Here is a 22,949-nt window from a genome sequence, read left to right as displayed (position 1 = left end):
CTCACTGGAAACAATGCAGACAAGAAGATAATAGAGTAAGGTCTTTACAATACTTAAAGAAATAGAAACTGTCAATCTGGAATTCTATCCCCCTGAAAATACCTTTAAAAAATATAAGGTGGCCCTGGATGGTGTGGCTCAGTGGATTGAGGGGGGACTTGTGAACCAGGGGTTTGCTGGTTCAATTCCTAGTCAGGGCACGTGTCTGGGTTGTGGCCCAGGTACCCTCTTGGGGCCATGTGAGAGGCAACTGATCAATATATCTCTTGCACATCAATATTTCTTTCCCTCTCTTTCTCCCTCCCTTCACCTCTCTGTAAAAGTAAAAATAAATACAATCTTTTTTTAAAAAATAAGATAAAATGAAGACTTTTTCAGACACACAGAAACTGAGAGAACTCATCACCAGCAGATCCAAAAAATGGTAAATAATGTCCTTCAGGCAGAAGGCAAATGATACCAGGTGGAGATCAGGACCTACACAAAAGTATTAAGAGCACTACCCCAACCTGTGTGGCTCAGTTAGTTGGAACTTGTCCCACAAACTGAAAGGTTGCAGGTTTGATTCTGAATCAGGGCACATGCCTAGGTTTCAGGTTTAATTCCCAGCAGGGGTGCATACAGAAGGCAGCCAATCAATGTTTCTCTCTCACATCAATATATCTCTCCCTCTCCTTCTCCTTCCCTTTACCCCTCTCTAAAATAAAAAAAAAATAAAATTTAAAAGAAAACTGAAAAGCACTGGAAATGGTAATTATATGGGTAAACGCACACGAATCCTTTTCTTATTATTTAAATGTATTTAAATTAATTCAGTGTATAAAAAAACACAATGTAGTGGGGGGTTATACCATGTAAATGCACAATAACAATAGTATAAAGGCTAAGCAGGGAGAAATTGAAGCACATTATAGCAAAGTTCTTGTATTATATGCAAAGTGGTATATATGGCTTGAAAGTAGACTTTGATAAATTAAAGATGTATACTATAAACCCTAAAGCAATCAGAAATAAAACTGATTTGTAGCCAATAAGCCAATAAAAGAGATAAAGTGGAATCCTTCGTATAATAGTCCAAAATACAGCAGGAAATGAGGGCATAAAGACAAGTAGAAAACAAAGAGATGAAAGACTTGTGTTTAAATATATCAATAATCACACTAACTAAATGATCTAAACACCTCAATTAAAACACATATCATCAAATTAAATTATATAAAAAGACCCAACTACATGCTACCTAAGCATGTGAAGAAACAGACCAAAGCCTTGGCTGGTATGGCTCAGTTGGCTGAAGTGTCATCCCGTAGACCAGAGGGTTGGCAGTTAATTTCCCATCAGGGCAAGTGCCTAGGTTGTGGGTTTGATCTCCAGTCAGGGCATGTATGGGAGGCAACAAGTTGATGTTTCTCTTCACATCAATGTTTCTCTCCCTTCTTCTTCTTCTTCTCTCTCTCTCTCTCTCTCTCTCTCTCTCTCTCTCTCTCTCCCCATTCCTCCTGCTTTCTCTAAAATCAATGAACACATTTTTTTAAAAAAAGAACCGCATGTAAAACAATACTCAAGGGAAATAACGTCAGCAAAATGTCAGACTGGGAAGCTCCAAGATTCCATCCTTCATTAGAAACTGAAAAATACTAGTGAAAGGTTTATAGCAATCAAGTAAGCATCCAATCAAGGAAAAACCATGTTCAGAGTCATAGGAACATTTTGTGGCATTCTTACTTGCCCTCACCCTATCCTCTCCCTGATGCCATGGCAGTCATGGTCTTGATGGCAGTCAAGATCTCAAAATCAGCAGCCAGATTCCCAGTTCCCTCTCTTGAGACCAGAGAGGCCAAAGCAGACCTTACTTGCAAATGACTGTGTATGTATACCTTGTTCCATATTCCTTTCTTCTTGCTTTGTTCTGGATGTATTATTCATTTATTTCCTTCCCTCTGTTTGTTTGAAATTTATACTCTCTCTAGTCTTTATTTTGATAGCCTTAATTTATCAAATGATATAAGTCCAACTGAAAATCTTTTATTTACTGACTTTACAGAGAGGAGAAAGGGGGGGGGGAGAATATTTGTTGTTCCATTTATTTATGTATTCATTGCTTGATTCTTGTATGTACCTTGACTGGGGATCAAACCTACAACCTTGGTGCATTGGGACAACACTCTAACCAACTGAGTTACCCAGCCAGGTCTAATCGAAAATCTTTTAAAAGATGTATTGTATTCCTTAGTACACTTTTACCTAGAGCCAGTTCACCAATTCCCTTTTCCCCTATGTCGAATGTATTCTTAAACTCATCCATTGACTTCTTAAATTTTGTTATTATCATTATCTACCTCAGTTCTATCATTTCTACTTGGTTCTTTTTAAAATTCATTTTCATTTTTCAAATCTTATAAATTTCTTGCTTACTTGTAATCATCTTCATTTACACGACCAAAGTAAACATAGCTCATTTACACTGACGTCTGAGAACTTTCTGTATTGATTTTTAGAGAGGAAAGGGGAGAGGAACATTTGTTGTTCCACTTAGTTACACACTCATTGGTTGATTCTTTTTTTAAAGACTTTATTTCTTTTTAGAGAGAGGGGAAAGGAGGGAGAAAGAGAGGAAGAGAAACATCATTGTGTGAGAGATATATCAATTGGTTGCCTCTTGCACATTCCCAACTGGGGGCCTGGCCTGCAACCTAGGTATGTGCCCTGACTGAGAATTGAACTGGCGATCTTTTGGTTGTCAGGCCAGCACTCAACCCACTGAGCCACACCAGCCAGGGTCATTGGTTGATTCTTGTTATGTGCCCTGACCAGGGATCAAACTTGCAATCTTGGTGTGTTGGGATGATGCTGTAACCAACTGAGCAACCCGGCCAGAGCTGATGTCTGAGAAGTCTTATCTTAGTCGTCTTTATGTAATTGTCTGTTGTCTTCTCAAGACGTCTTTGGTTATATCAGGGAAGCAAATTTAAATGACTTCATTTTAGGAGGGCTTTATCCAGGACTAATTATCCATAGGCAATGTCTTTCTGTACTTATAGCCCATTTTGAACCAGCTCTTTATGCTTGCTTTCTCATCTGCAAAATGGGGTAACGGTGCTTAAATCTACACTCTACCTGAGGTTTATTTTTAATATATTTTATTGATTATGCTATTACAGTTGTCCCATTTTCCCCCTTCACTCCCCTCCACCCTGCACACTCCCTTCCACCCACATTTCCCCCCTTTAGTTCATATCTATGTGTCATAAGTACTTTGGCTTCTACATTTCCCTTACTATTCTTACCCTCCCCCTACCTATTTTCTACCTATCATCTATGCTACTTATTCCCTGTACCTTTCCCCCTCTCTCCTCCCATTCCCCTGTTGATACCCCTCCATGTGATCTCCACTTCTGTGGTTCTGTTCCTGTTCTAGTTGTTTGCTTAGTTTGTTTTTATTTTAGGTGTGGTTGTTAATAATTGTGAGCTTGCTGTCATTTTACTGTACATGTTTTTTACCTTCTTTTTCTTAGGTAAGTCCCTTTAACATTTCATATAAGAGCTTGGTGATGATGAACTCCTTTAACTTGACCTTATCTGAGAAGCACTTTATCTGCCCATCCATTCTAAATGAGAGCTTTGCTGGATAGAGCAAGCTTGGATGTAGGTGCTTGCCTTTCATTACTTGGAATACTTCTTTCCAGCCCCTTATTGACTGCAAGGTCTCTTTTGAGAAATCAGCTGACAGTCTGATGGGAACACCTTTGTAGGTAACTGTCTTCTTTTCTCTTGCTGCCTCTAAGAGTCTCTCCTTAATTTTAATCTTGGCTAATGTAATTATGGTGTGCCTTGGTGTGTTCCTCCTTGGGTCCAACTTCTTTGGGACTCTCTGAGCTTCCTGGACTTCCTAGAAGTCTATTTCCTTTGCCAGATTGGGGAAGTTCTCCTGTATTATTTGTTCAAATAACTTCCACTTGTTGCTCTTCCTCTTCCCCTTCTTGTACCCCTATAATTCAGATATTGGGATGATTAAAGATGTCCTGGAGGTTCCTAAGCCTCTCCTCATTTTTTTGAATTCTTGTTTCTTCATTCTTTTCTGAATGGATGTTTCTTTCTTCCTTCTGGTCCACTCCACTGATCTGAGTCCCAGTTTCCTTCCCATCACTATTGGTTCCCTGTACATTTTCCTTTATTTCACTTAGTATGACCTTCATTTTTTCATCTAATTTGTGACCAAATTCAGCCAATTCTGTGAGCATCCTGATCACCAGTGCTTTGAACTGTGCATCTGATAGGTTGGCTATCTCTTCGTTGCTTAGTTGTATTTTTTCTGGAGCTTTGATCTGTTCTTTCATTTGGGCCATTTTTTTTTTTTTGTCTTGACGCACTTGTTACATAGTGAGGGGTGGAAGCTTAGTTGTTCACCAGGGCAGGGCAACCCAGGTGGCTAGGTTGTGATGCTGTATGTGGGGCAGAGGTCAGAGAGGGAACAATGGCACTTGCTGTCCTCTCTACCGGATGTCAGTCATTTCCCTCACTTTTCACAAGCAATTGGGGCCCTTCTGGTGCTGATTCCCAAGTGGCTGCGTTTGTGTACCTTCTAGGATTCTGTGGGTCTCTCCAACCAACTCTCCTGTGAGGCTGTTTCTCCCAGTACCTCAACCCCCACAGGTGTTTTCAACTGGTGTTTTGAGGCTTTATTTCCCCATGCTGGGACCCTGGGTTGTGTGGTCTGTCTTGCTCTCCAGTTTCGTCTGGTTTATCTGCACGTGAATGTGGGACTGCCTGTTGCCTTGTGCACCGCACTGAGCTCCACAGTCCGCCACCTCTCTAGGTCTGACAGCCGCCATCCTGTGCACCTGGGGCCTAGGGTCTGTCAGCTGCTGCTTTGCCATGAGTCCTCTCCACCGTGGTTGCCCGACTCTGCCCCTCCTACTAGTCTGAATGAATGTGTCTTCTTTAACTCCTTGGTTGTTGGACTTCCACACGGTTCAGTTTTCCATCAGTACTGGCTGTTTCTGTTTTTAAATTGTTGTCCTTCTTTTGGTTGTGCAAGGAGGCACAGTGTGTCTACCTACGCCTCCATCTTGGCCGGCAGTTCTGAGATTTGAATGACAGCCTTTAAAAAAATAAATGACACCTTTTCGAGTTCCTGGATCCAGTCAGACCTGAAACTAGTATCTCTTAGTTTTCCTTAAGTCAGTTTGAGCTAGGCCCCTCACAGGAGCTACCTCGATTTTTGCCTGTTTTAACTGTATGGCTGGGAGGTTTGTGGGTGGTAATGCTGGGTCCAGTGACCCTCAGAGTAGGTCTTGTCAGGTCTGGTGCAAAGGCAGCAGGCTGGGGGGAACATTGAGGCTCCCAACTGTGGGAATGGTCCCTTAACCACAGCTGAGCAGGATTCCTTTCCTGAGTGTTAAGGGTTAGGAAGGGCTTATGTCCAGATACCATGCATTTGCCCACTCCATTCCACAGCTGTCCTCACAGAAGCTGTTTTTGAGGTGATAGTTGGCACTCACAGGTGGGGTCAGGTAGGAGATGTCCAGTGCTTAAATGGCATCTTATGCTCACACTAGGCTATAGCCATTCAGTGGTAGATGCTCCAGCTCACTCTTCTCTGGAATGAGGTTGGAGGGATCCTGCCTGATGGGAGAACTGGGGTCATGATGGGATAGGGCCTAAGTACAGGGGGAAGAGACACAGAACTTTTATCCTGTGAGTTTGGCGGGTTTGGGCCAGGTGTACCTCTTTTGCAGTTCTTACGAGAACACTGCTGGGGGCCTGTGTCTGTATGGTATCCTTGTGCCCAGAAACCACACATTTGCCCACCTGAATGCAAATTCCAGGTACAGTTGTAGTGCAGATCATGCCCACAGAAAGATTTCCATCTTGGACCCAGAGGCCAAATGAGACCCTCCAGAGACCAACACCAGTGTAACTGGTGAGGTGTGCTGACCTCCTAACAGAACTTCAGCAATTGCTTGACCTCTGTACCTCAATTTCCCCATCAGAAACTGGAAATGACAACTCTTGTGTGGGACTGTTGTGAGGATTATGAGTCAGTATATATAAAATGCTCTGGAAAACCCTGGGCATGCACTTCGTGCTGGGAATTGTGTGTGGCATGCAGATGGTACTTCAAAAGCACTTAGAATAGCACCTGGCACACAGCTGGCACACAATAAGCACAGCATGCAGCATTCAATAAGCATAAGCACACATAACCACACAGACATACAACTGGTGCTTGGTAGATATATGAACAAAAAAAAAACCCCTCACACTGCCAAGGAACACACTGGTACTTTATATATACACAGCGAAAGGTACAGGGTCTCAATAAGAAAATACACTCTGTTCAGGTGTACCCAACCACCACCCCCTCAGAACAACACAGGCTGAGGACAGAGGAAAGGGAACAACCATAAATAGAGGATAGAAGGGAAGGTTAATGCTCTACGGGGCAAACACAGGCAGGGACACACTGCCGAGAGGAGACACAACTTCTTCCCCAGGAAAGAGCAATATGGCAGCACAAGAGAACAGTAGCCACAACTAAGCCTGTGATACCTGGCACAGGGGGAATCTAACACAGGTTAAGAGGACAGGAATAGAGAGAAGGAAGAGAACAGAAATAGCTTCCTTTCTTGTGGCAGGGCCAGAGCTGTTCAGTTTACATCCATGGACTCGGATTTGGGCAGGGATTCACAAGTAGGAGGTGCTGGGGGATCAGATGAGCCAGGCTGGGGCTTGGATTGCAGACGACGTGCCACATCCTGGCGTTGGTAGAAGAGGACATAAGCTGCCTTGGACTGCAAGGAGAGCATAGGAGTCAGTGTGGATTGGGATGGGGGGTGGGGTTGGGACGAGGGGAGAAGGGAACTCAGAAGTCATACCTCAATCTGATTCTCAGACACAGGCGAGACGCTGCTGTCATCAAAGTAGTGCCACTGTCCGCTGTCCTTGTTGCAGGCAAATGTTGTGTCTGGAAGAAAAGGGGAGATGTCCTCACTTACCCTGAAGTCCCTAAGAGGTATCAGGTTCACTCTTTCACTCCTCTCACCCTGATGATGCCACAACTGGCTCACACATCTAATCACCCACTGGGGATGTCCTGACCCTCCCCCTCTCCAGGGCACGCCCCTGCCACATACAGTGTCCATCACGCAGGCCCCCATAATGGTTGGACACCGCGATGAGATCATATTTGTACAGCTCCGGGGCTGACTCATTCTGTGGCTTGATTACAAACTCGGAAAAGTCCAGGTCCCTGTGGGTGGTGGCACGGTTAATAAGAGCATACCCCCTTCCCAACTCCCTGCCTTTCCCCCCAGCCAGCCTCCCTGGACCCCAGACCGAATAGGAAACTCCACAAGGGTGTCCAGCTTCTCTCGGGAGAACTTGGTGTAGGAAAAGCGTTTCAGGTGGATAATGAGAGTCTCAGGCAGTGTCCACAGGTCCAGCTTCTTGGTGGCCAGCTGGTGCTGCTTGCAGGAGGGGCAGTACCTACAGATAGAGCCCAAATCAGAACCCAGACACTTTCTGGGCATACTCTGTACCAGGTGGCCTTCATGGGCCCTGTCCAGTCCAGAGATGCTGCTCTTACCTCCAGCCTGCTTGTTACTTAGTTCATTCTTCACATGTCACTCATCAAGGGTTCACCAACTGCTTTCTCTTTATGGGTTCTTGTACTCATGTGTATTTTCGTTTGGTTTCTGGTCCATGAGATGGTGTTAGTCTTATTCTGGAGCCTGCCTTTGGCCCTCTTGTTTTTCTCTTCCTATTTCACTCACTTACCAGGTTGTCACTGACTGTACTGCTCAATCCTTTGGCACTTTGTATTTGTTCCCTTTCTGCCTGCAAAGATTTCACTCTTACTGACTAGCTTGACATTTTTGGCTGTCTCTCTTTATGTTCTGGTTATTCTGCAAGTATCTACTGAGCACCTACTGCATATTCCATACCATTATACCATTATAATCAGTAAAAAGAGACACAGTGCACTTGAAGTCTTCACCCTCAAGGGGTTTACTCTGACAGAGAAGGCAAATAATGACACAAAAGAGGATCTAGGATGTGACGTCGAGTGGTATTACTGAACTAAAAAGAAAGTAATGCTCAGCTAGGAAGAGCACTGGGAGGTAATGGGGTCATGAGAGAACATTTCTCTGATAAGGTGACATTTGATTGGAAACCTGAATAAATTGAAGGAATCTTGTCCAGGACTGGACAAAGAGTGTTCCTGGGAGAAAGAACAGCTCAGGCAAAGTCTCTGAGGTGGGAATACGGTTGGGGTGTTGGTGGCCAGAGTGACAGATGAGTTTGAGGGGAAGAGAGGTTATATTTAGAAGTAATAGGGACTTGGGCAGATACCACTCAATGATAGCCCCAGAAGCCCTGGTTCCTCACCAGGGGTTTTCCTTCTCCAGTGTCTCCACAGTGGTGAAGAGCTCAATGCACTCCTGCAGCCTCACTGGAGCCTTCTTCAGCACGTACCCAACGCAGTCATGCTTGACATAGCCCTAGGGTGGGGGAGTGGCGGCCCACCAGGTGTGGGTGGATAAAAGGGAGTTGGGGGTGGAAGATACAAGGCAGAATAAGAGCATGGACTCTGAAGACAGGAATCTGAAGCCCTGGAAAATCTGTGCGAGGAGTTGAAGGGATACAGCTGCAAGTGTCCCCCCATCCCTGGGGCCTTGTTTACCTCAGCCTCTACCTCGTCATAGTAACGCTTCTTCATCTCTGGCTCCCAGTCAATGGCAATGTACGGCTGGGCTGGGGGTAAGGGAAGTGGTCATGGGTCCTGTTGCCAAGGAAACCCCCCTCCCGCCTCCCCAACCCTGGCTCACAGCTGAAGGAAACACCATGAGTATCCTCGTTAAAGTTCGAGCGGTCACTGGTCCCATTGGAGTTCACTGTCTGCAGGGTGAACAGGTGCTTGCGCCGTGCTCTCTGGGGCCAGTGAGATGGTCCAGGAGAGTTGTTCACAGGGGCCCGGCTCCCGCCAGCAACTCCAGAGCTGGGCCCAGCCTGCTCTGGCCCAGGGTTGTGGGAGCTGCCCCCAGCCATGTTTCCAGGCTTGGGGATGCTGTTCTTACCCTCCATATCTACTAGGATAGGGGAAGATGTCAGAGATGGGTCTGTGTGAGCCCCAGAGGGTGAACAGCAATAATCATCCAGGTGGATCCTGTGGGGGTCAGACTTACCCTAGACTCCCCCACCCCACAATCCCTCCCTCTGGCTGCGGACTGTTAAACAAACCCTCATCCTTGTGTACCATTTTGCCTTCTTCTTCCTCACCTTTCTCATCACCATCATCCTCATCATCCGAGCTGGGCCTGGTCACATAGCGTCTACAAAAAGAACAGAGGAGACTCTCAAGGAGGGGCATGGGGCAGGAAGGACAGAGGCCAAGATTCTATACTGTCTGCAATGGGAAGCCCCTTGTAAGTGCCTACACAAACAGTTGTTAATGAGGAGCCTGGAAAGTCTCAGGAGGTGACATGGAAGACACAGCCCAACAGTGGATGATCTGGTGGATCTTAAGTGGGATAAGCCACTGGCACACAGACACACAATCTGCTGTAAATTTTGGTCAGGAAAGACTTCTGAGGAGTGGATTTGTAAGTGGAACATAAGGGAGGGGTTAGACCAGGCAGCAAGCAGTGCTCTGCTGGCCTCAGGAAGGACTCTGGATTTTAAACCAAATAAAAATCTATTGGTAAAAACACAAATAAGCAAACCTCTCCAAGGAGGAGACAAGTACAAGGTGAAGTTGTCTATACTTTGTCCACTTTGTTCACCTCTGTATCCCTAGCATCTAGGAGAGGTGGTGGCAAAGCCAGAGGTTTAGAGACAGAAAAAAACCTACACATTTCTATCTGGCCATATGAAGTTTGAGCTGTCTAGTGGCCATAGAAGGGGGGTGAGGTGGTATCCAAGCAGCTAGACACCCAGGTTTGAGTTTAGACCCTACCCATCCCTTGAAGAGCAGACTCACGAAAGGCGGTACAGCAGGATGTGGTACAGGGCATCCCAGGAGAGCCGGTCCCGGGGCACTGACACCAGGAGTGGGTGTCCAAAGAGCATCAGGCCATAGTAGGAGTTGTTGTAGTCCCGGGCTGGGGTGCGTTCCCGCAGGTAGATAGGGAGCACCACATCCTCCCTGGTGTTCTCACTGATAGAAGACCTGCCTGACACCTCGTATCTGTGGGGGTGGACATCAGATCATGCCCAATTAGGACACCCAAGAAGGACTTTTAGACTGTTACAACTGCCCCCACCCACTCACCCCTCGAAGCCTGAAAATATTTTTAAAAGGGTCTAAAGAGTCACCCAGTGTTTTGTGCTTTGCAAATGATAATTTAAATGGCACATTGTTTATGTGATGTTTTATAAAGTATTGTGGTGTTACCAAAGTATTGAGGGGGTGAACAAAAACTTTTAGTATTGAAGGGATTTAAAATCATTTTCTTTTTGAGAAACACTGCTTGGTTTACAAAGAATTTTTGTACTCATGAACCACTTTCTATTTTAGTTACCCAAAAATCTTAACATTTTGAATGCTCTCGTGTTCAGAAAGCATCTTAGTGTTCCCTATTGCAAAAACTGTTTTGGTTTGTGAGGACTGCGATATGAGAAAGGAGTGCAGGTCAGCATCTAGTACACAGGAGGTATTCAGTAAGTGCTGAATAAAATAAAGAAAAATAGGAGTCCCCCTCACGTAATAAGGAAGAGGATGCCTTGTATTACGATCTGTCACCCGCCCCACTAAGGCACATGGCTGAAGTCCTGTGCGGGGCTGGTGCCCCGTCAATCAGGTGAGGAGAGGAGAGGGAAAGAGGTTAAGCAAAGGATGTTCCCAAGGAACCCCAATCTCCCTGGGTCCCTCACTCACATGAAAATATCATCTCGGTCCAAGATGCTGCTCAGAGACTCTTCCAGCTGATAGATCTTATAGAAGCGGTGACTGAAGACATCAGCCACCATCATCTGGAAATGGGATACCGAGAGGGGGCTGGTCAGCCTGTAATGCCTCCCTACCCCTGAATCCCACCCTCCATCCATCCACAAAGCCTCACCCTTTCTGGCGAGACACCAGTGTGTTTGGCCAGGGCCACACACAAATCTGAGATCTTGCCTTTCTTGGGGACCACGAGCCGGTGCTGAGCAAGTGCCCACAAAAGAGAAGAAGGGCATGCAATGAGTTAGTGCAGGAACCTTGAGGCATGGCACAGTAATCAAACCAGCTCTGACTACATGTTGTCCCTCATTGTGTCCCCATTCCCCCCTACCTGCTCTGGCTTGCGGCGAGGGTCCATAGAGACAAAGAACACCTCCATGACCCTCTTGTGGCTGACAGGCAGTGGGACACTGAGGTAGCAGAAGGGGTCGAAGGTCACAGATACGTTGCCACAATCAGGGCACACCAGTGTGGACTTGAAAAGGCCATGGAAAGTGTCCACAATCACAGAATCGTTCCGCCGTTTGTGGTTCTGCCAGGCCTCCTGAGCAACCTCCTGTTGACAGAGTCAGAGGAGTAGCATGTCTTGCCCAAAGCAGGGGGAACCATGGTTTGGGGTGGATGTGCATGGGGTTCAAGTTAAGGTTAGGGCCACTGGCAAAGTTCAGATGTAGATGTACAATTAGGGCTGCCTGGAGACTTCATTGTCAGGATTGGGGTTTATTTTGGGCAGCAGACTAGGCGGGGGTTCTCTGGGTTGAGTGTGGGGGTACATGTGGTAGTGGAGACAAGGTTGGGAGTGAGGTTCCAGTTGAGGTCAGGGGTAGGGTGGGGTATGAGATACCTTAGGGAAGCCAGAGAATCCCCAAGGGAGAGGCCCCAGTGACTTTAATGGGGCTCTCAGGATGGGGGTCTTTCAGGAGCACCTACATGATCAGGCCGCCCAGCGGCATCGCACAGCTCCACATATTCCTTCTTCTTGACACGATTGAGGTCCTCATGCAGCCCATCCAGGAGGAATGACAGCAGCTCCTGTGAGTCATGCTGCTGGTAGCCCAGAAACTGGGATGCAAAGTGGCCAACCTTGGTCTGAGAAGATGGCAAGGGCCGACAGCATAAGAGGGAGTTAGTTGAGAGAGTCAAGAGAAGTGGGGGTAAGGGGCAGCTCAGGGCTGAGTCACACCTTGAACACATTGGGCACAATGGAGCGGTGGTGGCCAGACCAGGCCTGCTTCACCAGGTCCGCATAGGCCTCTGCGATCTCACCCTTCATGCCCAGAGGGTTGCAGAAGTTGAGCTCCTCCAGGTAGCGGTTTTTGAGGAAGTACTCAGTGAGCTGTGGCACATTGCTGAGGCACTGTAGGGGGCAAGGCCAGGGGAATGAGGTGGAGAAGAAAGACATGACCAAGGAAGGAAGTGAGAAAAGGAAGTGAGGAGGAAGGAGGAAGAAAGAGAGAAAGGACAGAAGGATGGGGGAAAGGTTCAGGAGTAGGGGAGAGAAGACGGGCAGCATTTTAGGAGAAGAAAGTAGTGACAAGAGGGAGAAGAAAAGGGAAAGCAGGGGGGCCAGTGGACGAGAAGCTATTGATGTTTCAGGAAGGAACATGAACATGTGAAGTCAGACTTGTGACTCCTTGCCCTGAAGACCCTCTAGCTCCATCCTTGATCTGCACTGCTTGAAGCCCACCCCGTGGCTATGTCAGACATAGCCCTAATGGCCCCACCTGCAGGGCCGAGTTCATGAAGCACGTGTTGCCCAGGTTGGTGAGACCACAGATGCCTGGTTGGCCCTGGAAGTTCTCATCCTCCTTCGATGTGCTGCTCCTGGGGTGGATGAGAAACTATCAGCTGAGGGCCTACTACATGCGGGTGAACTGTGCTCACGGGCTCCGTCTTCTGCCTACTATGGGACCCCACTCTGGACCAGACACCCCAAGGGCTTACACAGCACGTGGCTGTTTGCTGGGCCAAGTGCCATCCTTGCTTCGGGTCTCCATGATGACCAGCTGGTAGGAGGAAGAGAAAGAAAAAATGGGAAAGGCATTTGTGGAGGGTTAGTGGGCACCTAGCTCTCACCTCCCCCAGTCTGAGCACTGCTGGGGAACAGAAAAGCACTCTCCACCCTTACCTGCCCAGAATTGAGAGCAGCGTCAAGCACTGTAACGCGTGTGTTCCACAATCTCTCAAAAGAACCCTCCGCGTTCTTGACCCAAAGCCGTGTCTCTTCCTGAGGGCTCACTAGAAACTGCTCTTGAGCTGTGCGTGAAACTAGGTCTGTGGATAGTAAAGGAACACATTCAAGATCATCCCGAGACACTGAATAATAGACCCATCTTGGCACCAGACCCCACCTCATCTCCACAGACCTTGCACACTTGTTCAGTACATTGTGTCCTCAATGGCTGAACCACATTCAGGACTTCAGACCCCCAGCAAATATCCTCTGCCACACCAGCTAACTGCTAGACCCTCAGGGCCTCTGTCCAACCTGACCTAGGCCTTCTCAGTCCTTTACAGTCTGTCCAGTGCCTTCTCAGTCTGCCACAGCCAAACCCCGGGCATTAACGTATTGAGCTATGACACGTGGCTGGGAACGCCAACTCATACATGATCCTTAGACTCACCAATAGAATCTGTGCGGCTGAATTGAGCAGTGTGAGGTGTGTCCATATCACTGTGCTGGACAAGCAGCAGTTCTATTGGGTACACCTCGACCTTATAAATGCCACGCAGTTCCACGACCTGGCAGGGTGGAAGAGCATACACACAAGTATACCCAAAGCATGCATACATACACACACACACACACACACACACACACCCCACAACTACCTCTGAGATATGAAGAGCACAGGCACAAGCAAACACATACAGGGGATACACCACGATACCTGTATAATGACCTATGAGGGGAGAGGAGTGTAGGCACAGACATATCTACATAGCGCATGTGGAGACACATGTCCACACATGGGTCTGGACCCATGCCAGGCCTATAAGGCCTTCCTCCTACCGCAACCCCCAAAAATCTACTCCACCCACTGTACCTTGCGTTCAATGGGAGTTTGGCCATGCTCTAGGCCATACCAGCTGACCAGGTAATGCCAAGCAGCCGCTGGGAGCAGCACATAGTCCTCACCTTCCACCAGTCCCTCTTTCAGGTGCCTGTTTACCTCATCTGTGAGGAGCAGGGGGAGGAGGCAGAGGAAGAATCAGGGAAGTAAAGTGATGAGTCATCTGGCCATTTTACCAATGACCTAACACCCAGAGAAGGGGCTATGGTCATTTGCAGGGACAGAAGGGTAAAGAACTCCAGGGCTAGGCTGATGTGGGCAGGCAGAGGTCTGTACCTTCAAAGAGCTTAGCATTATTGATACAGCCAGGGAAGGTGCTAGAGTCCTGGTCTCCTCCCTGCACGTGCACTTCCCACAGTTTGTACCAGTGCCGCTCCACAAGGAACCTAGACCAGAGAGGTAACAGGGGTGTCATATGGTTATCCAGGGGTTAATGTTGCCACTTCCCAAGGTTGTTACACTGAAACTATCGACACATTATAAGTCAAGATGACAAGTTTGAGGCATCCCTAAAACTGAAAATGCTGTATGTCATTTATATATCAATTTTCAAAAATTCCTCCCGGAATTCAGAACAAAAGTTTCAGCATCATATAAATAAATTAGAAGAAAAACTTAATCAAAACTCAGATTTGTACAGATTACCTAACTTCTTAGGATACTGGAAGAGATTTGATTAAGAACAGAAGATGTGTTCATAAAGGGGAAAAACCCATACCTACAGTGCTGGGGAACATGAAGTTTTATTATAGAATAGCCAACAATTCACTTGTATTCTTCTATGGTGTAACACAGTTAAATTAAGCTCAAAATCTGTAATTAGGTTTTAGCTATTAAATGTGCAGTGTTTGTAACAAGACAGAAATGGAAGCAAAAATCTTCAGCTAAGAAACGGATTAGTAAATTCTGAAAATCTGCTCAAAAACTGAAAAAAAAATTTAAATGCTAAAAGAATCATAAGGTTTTCCTTCAAAGACTGCATATCACCATTTTTCATCATTTTTGTATTCAGGGTTTATTTTGGCCTTATAATAAATTTCTGAGCTTATGATGACTAGCTCACTTTTTAAAAAATGTGGTAAAAAACATACAACATAAAATTTACCCCATGTGACCCATTTTTAAGTATACAGCTCTACCAGCTCTCTTTTAAAGGAGAAACTACAAGGGTAAACAGTTAAAACTGGTGCAACTTGCCTTTGTAAAATGTCCTGAGAAATTCTCACACCTGGAAAACACCTGACACGTATTTAGTGTGAAATAAATTTTAACTGTTACTGTTCAATCCCAGGGCTTCAACCTAAAAGCTCATGTACACAGACATACAATCCCTGTGTCCCCAAACCTGCTCAGCTAATCTGACACATAAAAAGCTATCCCAAATATTTAACAGCCTCAAATAAGCACTTTAAAAAATTACAAAACTGATAATATGTAGTATTGTATTGATTAGTTTTCCAGCACTTTAACCCTATAAAAGGGATTCTTTAAAATGGCCACTTTCAAGCCCTGGCTGGCGTAGCTCAGTGGATTGAGCGCGGGCTGGGAACCAAAGTGTCCCAGGTTCGATTCCCAGCCAGGGTACATTCCTGGGTTGCAGGCCAGAACCCCCAGCAACCGCATATTGATGTCTCTCTCTCTCTCTCTCTCTCTCTTCCTCCCTTCCCTTCCCTCTCTAAAAATAAATAAATAAAATCTTTAAAATAAAAATGGCCACTTTCCTTTGTTTATAAAGGGATTAGAGAGGCACCCCCATTAATCCCTACAGACCCTGCACTTTACTGGTGCCAAAGACACACGCCTTCCCCACCCAAGTGGCTCCTGCCACAAACCTTCCATCACTCATCTAGAAGGTCCCATCACTGAACCATCATCCCTCCCCTTCATGCTTTTCATTGCCTCCATTGACAGTCTGAGGTTAATTTATTCAGTTAAACTAATTTATTGTTAATGGGACTTTCAGTGCAAAAGGAGACATTGCTCAACTTTTAAAATGCAGATTTTTAAGGAAAATTAACATTAAATACACTTTATAGGTGTAAGCAAGACCACCAGACTTGGCTACAACCTGAATTTCTAAGGGCTTCATTGAAGACTGAAGTTTTACAAAACTTGCTACCATGTTTCTTTAATTCAAAGACACTTAAATTTTTTTTTAACATCTCTGAAATCAGGATGTCTTACAATCTGTCAGCCCAGGTGGCAGTCATACAGAGTTGTCACTGTTTGGCTGAAAAGCATCGCATTATTTTATTTACTTCTAGGTATCATATATTTTTTAGATGCTATTGTAAATGGTATCTTTTAAATTTCAAATTTTCTAATTTTAGGCCTTTGTCCATAAGATGACCACATTAATTTATGCCCAGATTAGAAGTTCCTTTTTTACCAAATTGTTAACTCTTGATGCTTTCTGACATCCTCAACTCCTATCTTAAAGAGATTCCTTGCTTTAAAAATAAAAGTTAAGCTCCTAATAATCTTTGCTGTTTATCATTGTTTTTAAGAAGTTGACTATAATATTTTTTGTCTTTACTTCAACTTTTATCTTTTCTAACTATTCTTGATTTGTCCTTCCCAAATTCAGGCTCCATATTCAGAATACTAACACTGTTAAAATGGTCTTTTATGCCAAACTGTCTCTGGGAGATAACAAAGATTTGCTCCTTCACTCTATAAAAGAAATGACAATAGGCATAACTAGGTTTATCTAAAACTCTCCAAATTTTAATTAATTTAAAATTTTATAAAAGCTCTTATTTTTCAAAGTTAATATTTTTTAAAATGACAAACGAAGTTTGTCTTCCTAATTATACTTACATATACAATTAAATATGCTAATGTAAATATCTTTCAGTAACTACACACTTTTCAAGCTAAAAAGCATACCCATGCTCAATTTCAACAAAGACTGGTACAGTGGACTATCTAGCAAAAGATTTCTCCCTTCAGGATTTTAGATTCACAAACCCCTTTTTCCCTTTTGGTTCATGAAAATTCTGAACAAGCACAAGGGGGTACCAATTTAATTACAAAAGAATTAGATCCAGTAGCCAAGGCATATCCTACCTTGTGTAAGAGCTATAGCAGCAATCACCGACCAAACATGAACATTTCAGTTGATTTAGTTTAGGATCTTCATTAAATTAATGGTCCCCCTATGCTGTGCAGCTTTCTCCACTGACAGAATAATAGCAACTTTTCTATGCTAGTCCTTAATCTTCAATGAATACCACGTTGCTGCTTTCCCTTCACATATCACTATCCATTCTGCAACACTGAATCCAACCACCCTCCTTCCTTTACCTGAACAAAGAACCCCAAGCTTGCTTACCTGTAAGGAGACTACCCATACCCTGCAGACCTTCTAGAGACTCCCTCTGATTTTCCTGATTTGATTATGTTTGTAGACGGTTCACCATCCTCAAAAAGAAAAACTAAAATTTGCCAAGGAAGCTATGCTATCATAGACTTAAATTTACTCTTAAAACATAAACTTCTCTTAGAAATTAAATCAGTTCAGATGGCCAAATTAATTAATTGCCCTTGCCCAGATCTGCCAACTGACAAAAGATAGAAGGTGCAAATATTAATAGTAATATGAGGTTTATGATTTAGGGGTTAGCCCATCACTTCGAAATGCTTTATAAACATAAATTCCCTGACCACTACAGCAACCCCCTAGAAAATGGACGGCAAATTAAAGAACCTTGAGATGCTTTGCTATCACCTAAAGAGGTAAGCATTTAAAAAATGGAGTTAAGGAAAAACACCTCAAGGTATTATCCATAATAACAGAGATAAACTGGCTTCAATACTGAACCAGCATTGGTGGGGAATGTTTTTTATTGACATAACAAATTTTAAAAATTCACATAACATATAATTAACTATTTTAAAAGCAAATACAGTGGCATTCCATACATTCGTAATGTTGTGCAACCACAACCTCTGTCTAGTTTCAAAACATCTGCAACACTCCCAAAAGGGAACCCTGAACACCTCCAAAGGGCTATAAGAAAGAATCCAGTTATAATTGTTTTTTTCTCAGGATGGATTGAGGCTTTTCCTTGCTGGAAAGCTATCGTGTAATGGTTTTTTTTAAAAAAAAAAAATGCTCCGTTTCTATTCCCAATTTAGGGAATCTTGACTTTGTCTCTCCATTAACAGAAATACATTCACCAATACCATGATTAAAGCACTCTTTAAGACCAACAAATCTCCCTGTAAAGGCCATCAGGTGAGAGCCCGCTCAAGGCGTTTAGAGGAGCAGCAAGAGTCCAATATGGCCGGATGGAGAAAGTGAGCGGGAGGGAGGGTAATCAAGAGGAGAGAGCTGAGAAGAAATCAGAGCCTCTCTTTCCTAGTGGCCTAGGACCACTCTCCAACCATACCTTAGAAGTCATTGTAAGAATTTTAGCATTTACACTGCATGAGATGGAAAGCTGTTAAAATGTTTTGAGAAATGGATGGACATAAATTATGGAAAGAGGAAAATAGTACCTGTACAGTGGAGAAACCAAGCAGATGCCGCCTTCTCCAAATGATCAAGGCCAACGTCACCAATGACATCATGTGGATACCATGTACCCACCTGATATGCTAGACATCCAATATTTCATATATACACTCCATAAAATGAAAGCTTAGACCACAAATAATATTTATGAATGCATACAGTGGTGGAAAAACATGAACTGAATTAAAAATTCAGAGTAACAGTTTCCCATAGAGCAGGGATTTTCATCCGGGAGGAACATAAAAGGATTTAAGGTAACAGTCTGATTCCTAAGCAGTGTGTTGAATTGAAAAATTCTTGTTTTAGTTTTCTTCAAGTTCTTTACTTTGAAATAGACTCAGAATAATTGCAAAAATAATACAAAGACTTCCCGTATACCCTTCATCCAGACACTCCCAACTTAACATTTTACCCATTTGCTCGATCATTGTTCCTATAAGTACATTTTTATATGTCCCATTTTTCAACTATGTGAGAGTAAGCTGCTTACATGATGGTTATTTACCCCTAAATATTTTGGCTTGTACGTTCTACTAAGATATCCTCTTTCATAACCACAGTACAATTATTAAAAACAATAAATTACCAGTATTAATATCTAATCTACAGACCTAGTGAAATTTCACCCATTTTCCCATTAATATCTTTTACCGTACAAGAGGGAAAAATAATTTTATAAAGAAAAAAGCCTGATTTTGAATTTATTTATTTTCTCCTCCGGGATCCAATCCAGGATCACACGTTGCATTTAGTTATCATGACTCCTTAAGTCCCTCATTAATTCCTTCAATCTGGAATAGAACTTCATCTTTTGTCTTTCACGATCTTGAAAATTTTTGATTAGCAAATGCCACTTATTTTTATAGAATAAACGTTTTGTATAATCCGTTCAGGGCCTACGTATTTCACAACTTAAAAAAACGAGATGCAAGTCGGCGAAAAAGAAAACAAACCCAGAAACAGTACATTGCAAGCACTGATTAGCAGTGAAATCGGTAAAACAAGCCGATTTATGAAGATACTCATTGGCATTTTTTAAAAGTTTTTCCTGATGATAAAAACAAAACAGTACTAAAACAGAAAACAAATTTAGCATCGAAGGCCCGTCCCGTGCCAATCACTTGCCCTTTCTTCTCCAGTCCTCGGAAGACGGCCTCCACCAGAGGCAGAAACCACGCCGCGTCACAAACTTTGCTCCCTCGCAGGCGCCATTTTCTGCTTCACAGACACCACCTCCCCTCTGCAGCAGTCTTTCCTCGGTTTCAGGGCACTCCCCTCGGCCTACGTCACTAAGCCTCGTTCCCAGGCGCGGGCTCCTTTCTCCCGCCCACAGCCGTGGGGCTCAGATTTCGCTATTGTGACTTACGTCACCGCCTTGCCGCCTTCTCAGGCTCCCCGGAGCAACCACAATCGCCCCAGACCTACTTGATGCCGAGAAGAACACGCCCCTCCAGTCACCCTTGCGGAGACCGCCTCCTTCCCAGGCTCCAAGGGCCACCACGCAGGCTCGGGCCCACCCCCATGGCCGTTTCTTCTCAGGCTCTGCCTCTTGTCTCCCCGCCACAAACCTCACGTAGTTCTCGGGCGTGAGGCTGCAACACACAGGCCCCGCCCCTTCCCCCAGAAAAGTCGATCCACTCACAGGCACTTTCCCGCCCCTTTCATTCTGTGTCCCACAGGCCATTCCCCCGCCCCCAGGCAGAGCTCCTGCGAGCCTAGGCGCCACGTCCCCCTCGGTTGTCAGCACCAACACTATCCCCCTCAGCAGAGGCTCCGCTCGCAGCCCTGCCTCGCCAGCTTTCGCTGGCCCGCAGTGGACGATCTCGCCCACTCTCGCCATTCTCGATCTGGCGCCGTTGGCTCTCCAAGCCCGGCATCACTTCGCGCAGTGGTTCTCCATCCTCTGCCGGCGGATTCTCTGCGGCCGCTGCCATCGCGGTTAGCCCTCTTCCCACGCCCCCCGCAGTGGGAGATAGGAAGAGGCCCCTCAACGGCCACTTCCGGATTCTGGTCCCGGAAACGGAAAAGGAGCCCCCCAAACAATCGTGGGTCTCTTACCATCTTGGAAGTGGACCCAATGGTGGGAAGGGTCCAAGGGCTAGGCTCTATTTGGGACCATGAGCGTTTATCTCTGCGACCAACAGGCAGAGTAAAACCTCCAGTTGGGAGCTAAGAAAGATAAAGGTGTCTAGTGGGATTCTAATGCCATGTTCAGTCCGGGCAAAGCGGTTGTTTGGAAGGTGGAGGCAGAGATGTATGAGGTAGATGAGGACATACTGGAGAGGGCCCAGGGTCACTAAGGTTTGGGGTCCTATCGGTCGGTGCTCTGCTGGGAACCGCAGGTCCCTACCCTGGGAGCAGTGTTTTTTGTTAGCATAAACAGAATGTCCATCCTTCAATGTACTACCCTCTTATTCTTCAGAACCCAACGCAAGAGGTGACCAGTTTCAGGGCTACTCAGGCTTGCAGGACACTTCCCTGACTAAACTAGATTTTCTCTTGACAAATATGTTGAAGGCAAGTCAGTCCCAGGCCCTGTGTATTTGTCGGAGTTACAGCAATGATAGTAATAGCCCTGCTTTATTGTACGTAAATAGTAACCTTAGGCAGCAGATAGTATCATTGTCGCCCACGGAGGCGGCAGGGGGTGGGGCAGGGGGACAAGCCGAGGACCAGAAATGTTAATTCACTTTGCCCAAGCTAGTTAAGTGGCTGAGCTGTGGTTCGAACTCAGGAATCCCGGATTCCAGACCTGTGACCTTAAATCATGACAGATTCCCGAACTGTGGTCCTGGCTTTCCACTGTTCAGGAGATCCTCTCAGCAGGTTCACTAAGTCAAAACTATTTTTACTGTCATTCCCTCTTTCATGAGCGGTGGAATTTTCCAGAGGCTACATGACATAAGAGAAAAAAGCTTTTGGGTGTCTTCAACTTGAATTATATAAAAGGATCCTGAGACCAAAAGTTTAAGAACCATTGTACAAGGCCAGGATTTCTCAACCTAGACACTGTTGGCATTTCTCTCTCGTGGGAAACAGATGTTTTGCTGCATCCCTGGCCTCTACCTACCATAGATACTCGCCAGATGGGACAACTAAAGTGTCTCCAAACATTGCCAAATGTCCCATAGGGGTGGGGCAGGATTATTTCCAGCTCAGAATCACTGCACTAGGCTATGCCATTCTTTTTTCTGCTAGGGCTCTTGGCCCCACCTGTTGGTGATAACTTTTATTTTTCAATTACATTTGACATTCAATATTGTATTAGTTTCAGGTGTATGTTGGTCCCTCTGGCTCCCTGCATCTACCTGTAGATTGGCTATCCCCACCTGACCAACCCACAAATTCCCCAAGACAGGCTTATGATTCTGGGTCTGTTTCAGTGGCTTCCTTCACTTTACCACTCATTCCCACAAGCAGTAACACACCTTGTCCTTCCCCACCTCTAGACTCATGTACACAGGTTCCCTGGACCTGGAGTGTCCAGAATACCCCCTCTCTGAACAATTTCAACCCCACCCCCATACACACAATGTCATAATTTACCTCTGTGTTTAGTTAACCTCTGCAGGGCAGGGATTGTCTTTGTTACTGATTCTAACCCCCAGCCCAGACCTGGCACAGATGAGGGGTTCACAACTCAGTTGTGTAAACTCAGAAAAAGCAGCACCCTTTCACCTGAGGGACCCCAGTGTCACTTGAGTCTGTCATTGCTCTCCAAGACCAGCTGTATCTTGACACTCTGAATTGACTCTTCTTGTTGCCTCTCTGCAGACCCCCCCCTCCCCCCATTTATCTGGGTAGCCTGTCTTTCCTAGCATCCAAAAGGCCTCCCTCCCCAGACCTGGACTGTCTCTTTACCTTCTGGGGGCCAACTTCTGCCCACACCAATGGTCCTTCCCAGGGCAGTCACATGAATTCTAGCCCTTCTAAGTCTGGCCTGGCCATCTTGTTCCCCCTTGCAAGGTCATTTTCCCAGCCTCCCTTACTGCCACAGGTGGCCATATCATCTTATTCTAGCCAAGGGATGGCACAAGAAGTCTGTGGAGGAACTTTGTGGAAGCTGCAGACCTGTTACAAGGAAACAGGCTGGAAGAAGGGTGCCCTGTTTTCCCTGCTTGCTTTCCCATCTTTGGGCACATGGCAGCCATCATGGAACCATAATGCTGCAAACTGATTTATGTCCCAAGTGCTTACAGGGACATAGCAAAATGATTGGACGCCTTTGGGCTCCTGAGGCTGTGCTTCAGTAACCAGTTACTTAGTTAGGCTGACTATTACCTGCAGCATTTGTCTGGCCCTGCCCACCCCGCCTATTCTGCTTGGAAGCTTATTCTTGGCTTTGCCCAAAATGGTGGGACAGGGGCTGCCTCTCAAACTATTGCATCCTTCCCAAGGTCATTTCACCCAT

The 22,949-nt window shown here is 45.4% G+C and overlaps 1 protein-coding gene across 7 annotated transcripts; it reads right to left on the bottom strand.

Annotated features, from left to right (window-relative positions):
* Positions 1-6,266: 6,266 nt before the first annotated feature.
* Positions 6,267-19,979, bottom strand: USP11 (ubiquitin specific peptidase 11). 7 transcript variants are annotated; one of them, XM_036016396.1, is made up of 21 exons: positions 19,660-19,979; positions 14,296-14,405; positions 13,993-14,123; positions 13,570-13,687; positions 13,074-13,219; positions 12,890-12,951; positions 12,670-12,769; positions 12,129-12,302; positions 11,876-12,034; positions 11,277-11,501; positions 11,064-11,147; positions 10,880-10,974; positions 9,983-10,189; positions 9,283-9,335; positions 8,832-9,089; positions 8,687-8,757; positions 8,392-8,504; positions 7,339-7,488; positions 7,137-7,252; positions 6,879-6,967; positions 6,267-6,794 (listed from the first exon to the last, which is right to left on the bottom strand). In XM_036016396.1, the coding sequence occupies exons 4-21, from the start codon at positions 13,613-13,615 to the stop codon at positions 6,651-6,653; spliced, it is 2,292 nt and encodes a 763-aa protein (XP_035872289.1). In that variant the 5' UTR covers positions 13,616-13,687; positions 13,993-14,123; positions 14,296-14,405; positions 19,660-19,979; the 3' UTR covers positions 6,267-6,650. The 7 variants fall into 7 exon arrangements, with proteins under 7 accessions (XP_035872289.1, XP_035872290.1, XP_035872291.1 ...); XM_036016397.1 differs by having other exon boundaries at positions 8,847-9,089; positions 19,660-19,977; XM_036016398.1 differs by lacking the exon at positions 19,660-19,979 and adding an exon at positions 18,523-18,569 and having other exon boundaries at positions 8,847-9,089.
* Between the last annotated feature and the right edge of the window lie 2,970 nt (positions 19,980-22,949).

Source organism: Phyllostomus discolor, chromosome X (assembly GCF_004126475.2).
Source record: "Phyllostomus discolor isolate MPI-MPIP mPhyDis1 chromosome X, mPhyDis1.pri.v3, whole genome shotgun sequence".
Taxonomy (NCBI): Eukaryota; Metazoa; Chordata; class Mammalia; order Chiroptera; family Phyllostomidae; genus Phyllostomus; species Phyllostomus discolor.
Note: the sequence above shows the minus strand (reverse complement) of the source record. Positions and strands in the feature narration are given on the sequence as shown.